The 11393-nt window shown below is 44.9% G+C and overlaps 1 protein-coding gene across 1 annotated transcript; it reads left to right on the top strand.

Moving 5' to 3' along the window:
- Positions 1 to 216: 216 nt before the first annotated feature.
- On the top strand, positions 217 to 4118 carry LOC109781516 (probable glucan endo-1,3-beta-glucosidase A6). Its single transcript, XM_020340112.4, has 3 exons — positions 217 to 380; positions 478 to 1833; positions 3871 to 4118. Exons 1-3 carry the CDS (start codon positions 308 to 310, stop codon positions 3906 to 3908), a joined length of 1467 nt encoding a protein of 488 aa, XP_020195701.1. The 5' UTR covers positions 217 to 307; the 3' UTR covers positions 3909 to 4118.
- Positions 4119 to 11393: the final 7275 nt, after the last annotated feature.

Below are 11393 nucleotides of genomic sequence, written 5' to 3'. Positions count from 1 at the left end.
GTTCGCTGTACACGTACGTGTACTTGACTCAGAATCAGATCAGAGTAGTAATGTGGTACTGCCGTCTCAGCTCGCCACTTGTGTCAATGATGTCGCTGAGATGCTCAAAAGCCGCGTCTCACGACTTGCCCAAGTGCCGTTGATTAGTGTATGATTCCGATTGTACCGTTGCCGTCGTCAAAGGCGGCTTCGAGTTTAAACCCCTACTTAAACCTCCCTCCGCGACCCCCCTCTGGTCCTCCACACGTCAACGCCCGCTCGCTCTCCAACGTCGACTCCGCACGACCGCGCGCAACAGAGCAGGGCCATGGTGGCGTCCATGGCGGCCTCCCCCCTCCGGCCGCTCCTCCTTCTCCTCCTCGCCGCCCTCGCCTGCCACGGTAAGCCATTCCTCCGCCCGCTCACCCGACCAGCCCCGACCCGAGCTAGTTGCTAACGCGTGCTACGTTGCTCTATCCGTTTCTTTTTCTCCCGCAGCGGCGGACGCGAGCCGGAGCGGGAGCCCCTTCCGCCACGGGCGCGGCCGCGGCCTCGGCGTCAACTACGGCAGGGTGGCCGACGACATCCCGGCGCCGCGGCGGTCCGCGCAGCTGCTGCGCGCGGCGGGGGCGGGCTCCGTCAAGATCTACGACGCCAACCCGGCGGTGCTCCGCGCGCTGGCCGGGACGGGCATGGCGGTCTCCATCATGGTGCCCAACCAGATCATCCCGGACCTGGCCGCCTCCTACGCCGCCGCCGACCGCTGGGTCGCCGCCAACCTGCTACCCTACCTCCCGCGCACGCGGGTCAAGTTCCTGCTCGTCGGCAACGAGGTGCTCTCCGACGGCTCCATCGCGGCCTCCACCTGGACCCGCATCGTGCCGGCCATGGAGAACCTCCACCGCAGCCTCCGCGCGCGCCGCGTCAGCCGCGTCAAGCTCGGCACCACGCTCGCCATGGACGCGCTCGTCACGGGCGCCTTCCCGCGCCCGCCCTCCGCCGCGGCGTTCCGCCCGGACATCGCCGAGTCCGTCCTCCGCCCGCTGCTCCGCTTCCTCGAGGGCACCAACTCCTACTACTTCGTCGACGCCTACACCTACTTCGTCTGGGCCGGCAGCAACGGCACCGTCCCGCTCGACTACGCGCTGCTCCAGCCCGCCACGCGCGCCCGCTACGTCGACCCCGGCACGGGGCTCGCCTACACCAACCTGCTCGACGAAATGCTCGACGCCGTGGGCGCCGCCATGTCCAAGCTCGGCCACGGGGGCGTCAGGATCGCCATCGCGGAGACCGGCTGGCCCAACGGCGGCGACTACGACCAGGTCGGCGCCAACGTCCGCAACGCCGCCGTCTACAACAGGAACCTCGCGGCGCGGATGGCCAGGAACCCCGGCACGCCGGCGCGGCCGGGCGCCAGGATGCCGGTGTTCGTCTTCTCCCTCTACAACGAGGACCTCAAGCCCGGCCCGGGCACCGAGCGCCACTGGGGCCTCTACTACGCCAACGGCACGGCCGTGTACCCGGTCGACCTCACCGGGCGGCGGCCGCTGTGGGCGTACCCGCCGCTGCCGGCGGCGGACAACGACACGCCGTACAAGGGGCCGATATGGTGCGTGCTGGCCGCCCACGCCGGCAGGAAGCTGAACGAGACGGCGGTGGGGGACGCGCTGACGTACGCGTGCGGGCAGGGGAACGGGACCTGCGGCGCCATCCAGCCCGGCGGCGAGTGCTTCCAGCCCAACACGGGGGCGGCGCACGCCAGCTACGCCTTCAACTCCTACTGGCAGCAGTTCAGGAAGACCGGAGCTACGTGCTACTTCAACAACCTCGCAGAGCAGACCATCAAGGACCCAAGTAAGCATCCTGAAACTCAACACTGCTCTGCTCTATATACATTGTGAAATTAGTACATGAACATAAAATGATTATGGATGAACATTGCAACTACATTAGATTATTTGAGCTTGTGCGTTGGGTTAATAAAACTCTGTACTCCTGGAGAAAAACATAGATTAGTACATTTTTCTGATGAGCAAAAGAGGTAGTGTCTTTAGTTCCTTTAGCTGGCCGTGGGATGAACCTTCTGGAACTAGCAAAGGCTATACAGTCTAGGAGAACAGTACAGGACCAGCTTGCTTCTAGGTATGATCGGGGGTGATTAAATTAAACTGTTCTAATTTGTCACCTGAGATTATGTCGGGTTATTCAAATGACCAAATCTGGATCAATCAGGTCATTCCAAACTAGGAGATCCATCCGATGCAGTGCTTAGCTGCTACGGAGGGTTTACTTATTATAATGATGATTAGGGCGATGAAATCAAATTGTCCTAACGTCTCTCCTGATATTATACTGTACTAGATGTCCCTGTTGTGATCCATCTGGTGTACTACATATCTTAGGTAGGTAGTTCACTGAAGAGATTAGGATCGAAATATTTCAAAACGCTTACCGCTTACATGTAGTTGCCGGCCTGTAAGCTTGAGCTATCTGTTGCCCCTGGATAATCTATTCTGGCAATGATACATGAGGGATTATAACGAATCGTGCAGTCAAGAAGAGAACTCTTCATTCTGTCGCGAGAGTTGACCCCCAGCTTGGAGATCCAGATATAAGAGATATTGACATGCACAACATGAGCATGAGATCTGTTGTTGCCAAAATTTAATCAGCAGACATGGTGTCGACCCAGTACATCTGGGTCTCGATTGTTTTGAATATTTTTAATCAGCAGACATGGTGTCGACCCAGTACATCTGGATCTCGATTGTTTTAAATGTTGTTCTAACCATAAGTAGAAGGTCTTCATCTTATGGAATGAGATGAGCACATGAAACTGGTGTTCGATTTAGAGGTAGAGCATCATGAACCCTCCCCCCTAACGAACATTTAGATGATCTCATTTTACTGACCAGGCGAAGCTAGTATCCGCAACCCCACATTAGCACAGTGATCTGGCACAGAGGATCCTGCCATATCACTATGTAGACCTGGCTCGCTGACAAATTAATTGTGCTGAGATGATCAGGTTGCAGTTGCCATCCTTGCTCTGAAAGGTCCATTCAGATAGGCATAGTAGAGCTGGCCGTCGCTTCTCCATTGCTTTTTAATGCTAAACCCAGGTGCACTGTCGATCGAGTCAAAGTCCAGCTGCACATTTCACATTACCTCTGCATCTGCATGACTGCATTGCCCGTCTGTCATCGGCATGAGCATGCAGGCAATGGTTATCTGAATCTACAGCCTTTGATACGTCCTGGACATTTGAAAGTAGGGTGGATGCAGAATCATAATTTCTGCACATATTTAGAAAACTTTAGGGTTCAGTATGCAGAACATTTGGTACGCTTTTGTGGAATTCTCATAAGCTGCATAGGATGGGTGTCAGAGTGTTGATGGCTGTAGGTGAGACGTCTGCATATGCGCAGTTTCCTTTCAGAGCTGAAACCCATCCATCCACCTACTCGTGCTTGCGCGCGCTTCTTTCCTTCAGTTCTTTTTGCCTGTCGCTTTAGCTTAAACTTGGTAAAAGATGATGTTCCAGAGTGTTAATCTGGTCTGAATAGCATGAAAGGCCTTCTCATTATTACTTGAAGAAGAAATCAGAATCTCCAGCTACAAAAAACCACATAATTATATCTTACTAATGCATACTAATGATTCTTGAAGGCTTAATTATTACACTACCACTTCTGAGAAACTTTACTCGAAGCTGTTTTTTGAGTATATATGATGACTGTATGAGCGGTTTCTACTAGCTGAAGCAACTGACTGTGTTTCCCTCTGATGTCGACATCCAACTGCTTTGCTTGTGTTAGCCTTTGGTTATTGTTAACTGTTTTTTTTTTTGCGGGGAAGTTGTTGTTAACTGGTTAATTCTGCACTTTTCAGGCCACGGATCCTGCAAGTTCAGCAGTTCATTGGGCTGATTGATTCACACAAGGAAGGACATGGAGCGAGGACGACGAGGGTGGTGTATTATGATCCTACTGATGTTCTCAAACCTTCTGATGTATTGACAGTGATAGCTGACCGTTTTTCGCTGTGGTTAGGCTAGGCCGTTGTCCTTTTGTTGTTTCAAAATCATTCATGCACGTCATCTGTTGACAGATGGCATGATAGTCGCTCTGATTTTATTACTGGCTCTTGCCCATTTGTCTCTTTTTTCTGTCCCATACCTACTACTGGAATGCAACGTTCGCTTGCCCATTTCACTATCTGCCCTTGTGCTGTGCACAATTGCACGAAGCCACGACGTACCTCTCACTCGTTTCCATCACTGGTCCTTTCCTCGACACAATTGCCATAGCTGTGCCGCCGATTGATTCCGTGGTTAATCTTTTGTGTTAATGATACATGAGGATTTGTCCGAATAACTTGTCCCAAACTTGTTCCTCAAATAGATGTATCTAGCACTAACTTGGTGCTCTCCTCCTCCTCCTTTACAAAAAAACTAGGGTTTCTGCCTCCAGCCGCCGACGCCGCGGCAGGTCCGCCTTCTCTCCTATAGTCCTAGGGCCACGGAAGCACGGTGGATCTTGGCAAGCGCCGGCGGAAGGGCTTCGTTTTTAGTCGTTTTTTTTCTTCAGTTTTGTTAGGATTTGTATCCTGCTCAGGAAGACGAGACGGCGGCGGCTCCCTGAAGATGGAATAAAGGTCTCCCCGCCTAGCCCCCGTTCCGGCGGTGCGTTTAGCACCGCTGGTGGGCGTGTGGAGGTGTGTCTCCGGCGGATCTATCTTTGGTGGATTTGCTCGGATCTCGTCGTTGTTCGTCTACGTTTGTGTTTCTTTGGATTGGATCTTTTTGATCTACGTTATTCTTTATCTGCGATGGTTGCTGCTCTGGTGCGCTGGTCCTACACGGCCTTAGCACGACGACTTCCGACTGTCTACTATAACAAGTTATGCCCGACTCCGGCGATGGAGGGGCGATGACGGCGGCGCGCCTTCGGCTCACTCTAGTGCTGGTAGACGTCGCTAGGTGGTCTACGGATCTTGATGTAATTTCTATTATTTCTGGTATTCGTTGTACTGTCATGATTGAAATGTGCATGAGATCTGTTGTTGCCAAAGTATAATCAGCTGACATATTTTTGACCCAGTACAGTTGGATCTGGACTGTCTTAGAGCGTAAGTAGAAGGTCGTTTCTGACAACTTCGTCTTATGGAATGAGATGCACACACGAAACTGGTGATCGGTTTAGCACCATGGACTACCCTTTTCTGAATGCATTTAGGAACATGTAGGATGATTTCATTTTACTGACTAGGATAGGATGGTTCCTTACAGACTTACGGTGTACACCAATTCTTAGCTTATCAGCTACATGTACTTGTTGAAGCTATCATCTCCAACTCCACATTAGCATAGTGCCATGCAGTAGAAAGCATCCTTCTAACTATTTGGCACAGAGTTGGTACTATGCAGACTTTTCCTGCCGCGGCGTTGATGGCTCGCTGACAAAAATTGTGCTGAGATTATCAGGTTGCAGTTGCCATCCTGATCCTGAAAGGTCCATTCAGATAGGCATGGTAGAGCTGGCTGTCGTTTCTCCATTGGTTTTTAATGCTAAATAAACCCAGCTGAGGTGCACTGCGGTCCTCCGTTCGTTGATCTGAATCAAAGTCCAACTGCACATTTCACATTACCTTTGGACACCCTGCATCTGCGTGACTGCATTGCCCGTCCGCCATCGGCATGAGCATGTAGGCAATGGTTTTCTGAATCTATCGTTCAAAAAATGGTTATCTGAATCGGCAGCCCGTGATGCATTTGAAAGTAGGGTGGGTATAGAATCATAATTCCTGCACATATGTAGAAAACATCAGGGTTCAGTATGCAGAACATCTCGTACGCTTTTGTCGAATTCTCATAAGCAGAAGAGGATGGGTGCTGAGTGTTGAAAGCTGTAGGTGAGACGTCTGCATATGCGTAGTAGAGGAACTCATAGCTGAAACCCATGAGTTAACTGCATGGCAGTACCACAATTGTGAACATGCGAATTGATACCAACTTTGGTAATTTTTACATGTCAGTACCAAGACTTCGGCGCGCTGCTGCAGAATGGTCTAAACTCCGTATAAACACGTATTGACGCTGAAACTGACCAGCAGGACCCTCCTGTCAGGGGTCAACGTGGCATGTTTTTTCACAAAAAACCCATTGCTTTATATTGAATCAGGCAAATGCCCTTGTTTGCAAAAAAGGAAGAACTTTTTTTTCGTGAAGTAAAGCCGCGCCACCTGACTGCGCTGGTCGGTGCCTTGTGTCAACGTACAGGTTCACGTACTTTTATAATGCAAAGACTAGACATGTCCGGGCCTTTGTGTACTGATTCTTTTTTATGTTTTTTCTGGGATTTCCTTTATCTTTTAGTATTATGTAACATTTTTCAGGCCGTTCTATATTGATTTTTTAATATATATATATACCAAAAATGCTCATTGTATATCTATACAATAAAGTGTGTAGTTAAAAAATATCACATAATATAAAGAAAGTAAAATATATATTAAAAAACTTCATTGTATTAAAATCATCATATTATTAAAAAAGATCATTGTATATTAAACAAATGCTCAATGTATATAAAACAAATGCTCAATATATATTATACAATAATGTTCAGTGTGTATTATAAAAAATATCACGTAAAATAAATAAAGTTCAATATATATATATTAAAAAAACTTCATCTTATATTTCAGAAATATTCATTGTATAATTAAAAAATCATTGTATATTAAAAAATGTTCAATGTATATAACAAAATTGTTCATCATATATCATACAATAATGTTGAGTGTGTATTTACACAATAATGTTCCGTGTGTATTTTCAAAAATATCGCATAATATATAAAAGTTTAATATATGTTAAAAAACTTCATTATATATAAAAAATGTTCAATGTATATAACAAAATTGTTCATCATATATTATGCAATAATGTTGAGTGTGTGTTTACACAAACATGTTCCATGTGTATTTTCAAAAATATCGCATAGTTTGAAAAAGTTTAATATATGTTAAAAAAATTCATCATATATATAAAAAATGTTCATCGTAAAATAAAAAAAGATCATTGTACATTAAAAAATGTTCCGCGTATATAACAAAAGAATTCATCATATATTATACAATAATGTGCAGTTTGTATTTAGAATTAAATTTTTGTAAATTAAAAAAGAAACACCCAAGAATACCCATGATCTGAAGAAACACACACTGTTTTTTAATACACGTCGAACCTTTTTTGAAATGTGAAAAAATATTGTGTAAAATCATTTTTACATTTCTTTTATCTTTTTCAGATCTTGGGTATCTTCAGGTTTCCCCTTTTTTATTTATGCACATTTTTTTTTGTAGTGAAAGGTGTATGTTTTTTTAATATTACCGACATATTTTAAATTTATACTGAACTATTTATTATGCGATATTTTTTGTAAATACACACTGAAAATTATTTAAATATACAATATCTGAAAAACGTCACATAGTAAAAAGTTCGGTGTAAATTTAAATAATGTCGACAGTATTGAAAAACATACATCGTTTATTACAAAATCTATATATAAATAAGATGCGCAAAAATTTAAAAACGGAAAACCCGAAGAAGGCCAGGACATGTCTAAAAAGATTAGAGAAATATGAAACAAAAATAAAACATTACAAAAAAAAGAAACAGTCATCCCTAAAAAAATGTTTTTTAAGGTATAATATAAAAAGGCTTAAGCCTCTATTCTATTGGTTGTAGTCGCGTGGCGTAGTGGTCGATGCTTCTTGCCCACGCGCTGTGCTCCTGTAGTTTTTTTTTGCAAACGAGGCCCTTTGTGTGATTACGTCGTTTATTTTGTTCCCCTGTCAATACGTGTTTATACGTCGTTAATTTTGTTCTGCAACGGCTTGCCCAGACTTGGTACTGACATATAAAACTATCAAAGTTGGTACTAATCCGCACGTAATGCCCCAATTGTGGTACCATCCACGTACTCCTGCTTGCGCTTGCTTCTTTCCTTCAGTTCTTTTGGCCAGTCGCTTTAGCTTAAACTTGGTAAAAGATGACGTTGCAGAGTGTTAATCTGGTCTCAAAAGCATGAAAAGGCATTCCCATTGTTACTTAAAGAAGAAATCAAAATCTCCAGCTGCAAACCACTAATTATATCTTACTACTAATGCTACATACCGATGATCCTTGAGGACTTAATTGTTACATTACCACTTGTGAGAAGCTTTACTCGGAGCTATATATGATGACCATAGGAGCGGTTTCTACTAGCTGCAGCAACTCACCCGTGATGTCGACATGCAACTGCTTTGCTTTTATTTAGCCTTTGGTTGTTGTTAACTGGTTAACTCTGCCTCTCACTGCAGGCTACGGATCATGCAAGTTCAGCAGCTCATTGGGATGATTGATTTACACAAGGAGAGGACATGGAGGGAGGGAAGGAGGACAGTGAGGGGGGTGTACGATCCTGATCACCTTCTGATGTAACAGTGACCGTTATTTCTTTGCGAGTGGTGGGTGTAACAGTGATAGCTGACCGTCTGTTTGACCGTTCTTCGTTGTGGTTAGGTTGTTGCCCTTTTGTTGTTTCGATTCGAAAACAGACATTCACGCAAGTCATCCAGTGACTGACAGGGGTGAAATGATAGTAGTCACTCTGATTTTATCATCAACGGCTCTTGCTAATCCTGTCACTTGGCACCAACCATCTTATCCTTTTGGCCCTTTTGTCTGTCCCATTTCTACTACTGGAATGCAACGTTCACTTGCCTATTTCACTCTCTGCCCTTGTGCACAATTTCACATAGAGTACCTCTCACTCATTTCCATCACTTGGGCCTTTCCTCGTCACAATTGCTATAGCTGTGCTGCATACTGACTGTTGAGCTCGTGCGTCCGATCTCTGTCAATCCATGTCGACTGCACTGCATCTGCATGTGAGGCCTGTGCTGCTTGGGTCTGTACTCTAGAGTAGTAGTACTTGGCAAGCACTCGTACGTGTTCCATTATCACCGCAAAGTTTGTTTCACTGGGCCGGATGGGAAAAAAGAATTGCACGCACGCACATACTAGAACGCACGAGAAAGAGAGAGAGAGAGAGAGAGTACCCATGGCCGCTGAGTGCTAACTGATGGTGAGATTATCATGACAGGAGCTTAGGGGAAAACAAGACGATCCCTTTGCTTGGCGTGCATGTTAAGCATACCAAGATTCCTCTGCCAAGTGGTGGCCGGTATAATGAGCTTATGAGCAGAGGCAAAGGGCGGCAAACCCTTCACTGTGGATGTAGGATCATATCTTCATCTTCTTCCTTCTTAACAAGGAAACCTGTAGCCTGTAGGTGGTGTCCGAGCTAGAGAAATTGGATCATGGAGGCCAAGTGATGTTAAAATAGGTTGGGGAGGGCCAAATCTTGGGAGAATAGGCTTTGAGCAACAAATAACACTAATTAAGCATTATTCATCCGTCGGACTAATTTTCACACAAAGGCTCACAACAAACACATAAAATATGAAACTACGACCAAACATAACAATGACTTCATCAAAACAAAACTCTTGAAAGCCGAAATAGGACAAAAAGTCCTCGCCACGAAAGGAGCCCACACTAGTAGAAAACAGGGCTTTGGTTCGGCCAGAAAAGAGCATTAATCCCGGTTGCATTACGAACCGGGACTAATGTGAGCATTAGTCCCGGTTCGAGCGCCTAGGGCACCGTACAGGCATTAGTCCCGGTTCAAATGGTACCTTTAGTCCCGGTTCAAATGGGACCTTTAGTCCCGGTTGGTGCCACGAACCGGGACTAAAGGGTGCGATGCCCATTAGTACCGGTTCGTGGCACCAACCGGTACTAAAGGTTAGACCTTTAGTCCCGGTTCGAGCCACCAACCGGTACTAATGGGGTTTGAGGCATTAGTACCGGTTCATGGCACGAACCGGTACTAAAGGTCCCATTTTCAAACTCTACCCCCCCCCGGTGGATCACCTTTTCAGTTTTGTAAAAAGCAAAAGAAAACGATAAAAACTTCAAAAATGAAAATCCTTTCAGATGTAGTTACGTTACTACATGTACTAGTTAGGAAAATTTAAAAACTTAAATTTGGACATGTTTTGCAAAAAGTGTAGGGAAAATGTAAAACGGCTATAACTTTTGCATACGATGTCAGAAAAAAACGTATAATATATCAAAATGTTCAGCACGAAAATCCGCATCCGATTTTGACGGCCTATGGCCTATTTGCAAATTTTTAGAATCCTCAAATTCTAAAAGGAAAAAAGTTATGCTCAAATTTCAGTTTTTTTTGAATTTTTGTTAAATTTGGTCAAACTATGGTCAAACTACTTATTCAAGAAGTATTAGTGTTACTAAATAATTATTCAAGAATATTAGTGTTACTAAATAATTATTTCAGTTTTTTTGAATTTTGATCAAATCTGGTCAAACTGTGGTCAAACTAATTATTCAAGAAATATTAGTGTTACTAAATAATTATTTCAGTTTTTTTGAATTTTGGTCAAATCTGGTCAAACTGTGGTCAAACTACTTATTCAAGAAATATTAGTGTTACTAAATAATTATTGTTTTTTAGAACAATAGTTTCAAACTCAAACAGTGAAATGTGTGACTTTATGCTCAAGCTAAATTCCTGAGGGTTAATAGGATTGACATCTTACTATTGTCAGGAAAAACAATAAGTGCAGACTTGAAAACGAGGGAGAATAGAACCCGGAAGTTAAGCGTGCTCAGGCTGGAGTAGTGAGAGGATGGGTGACCGTCCGGGAAGTTAGATGATTTGGAATGATGAGGGGTGATTAGAGATTAGATGTTAAATTGAGCAGTGATGAGGGGTGATTAGAAATTAGAGGTTAAAATAATTCAGAATTTGAAAATTAAAAAAAATCAAAAAAAATCATAAAATTTCCTTTAGTACCGGTTGGTGTTACCAACCGGGACTAAAGGTGGACCTCCAGGTACCGACCACGTGGAGGGCCTTTAGTCCCGGTTCGTATAAGAACCGGGACTAAAGGGGGAGGCTTTAGTAACGACCCTTACTAAAGGCCCTTATGAATCGGGACTAAAGACTCTTTTTCTACTAGCGCCACTATATGAGGTATCTCTACTCTTATAAAAAACCGAGTTGGTGATGATGGTGTGCCTGCCATCTTGCAATATAGACCGTCCAATCTATATCTGACGGATAGAAAGCAAACTATGGCAATCTTGCAAAAAGATACCCGCACCTCTCTCCACATTTGCAGATAAGCCCTTCCCTCGTTCATCCTTATCTCCCACAACCTAATTGTTGAGTAATTAAAAAAGGAAGTCTCTGGAATAATCTAGCATGGTGGCCACTGTCGGTGTCGTCCATCCCCATGCCTCCGCTTAGTCCGACCATCAATCACCACCA

This window comes from Aegilops tauschii, chromosome 5 (assembly GCF_002575655.3).
Source record: "Aegilops tauschii subsp. strangulata cultivar AL8/78 chromosome 5, Aet v6.0, whole genome shotgun sequence".
In the NCBI taxonomy this organism is placed as follows: domain Eukaryota; kingdom Viridiplantae; phylum Streptophyta; class Magnoliopsida; order Poales; family Poaceae; genus Aegilops; species Aegilops tauschii.
Note: the sequence above shows the minus strand (reverse complement) of the source record. Positions and strands in the feature narration are given on the sequence as shown.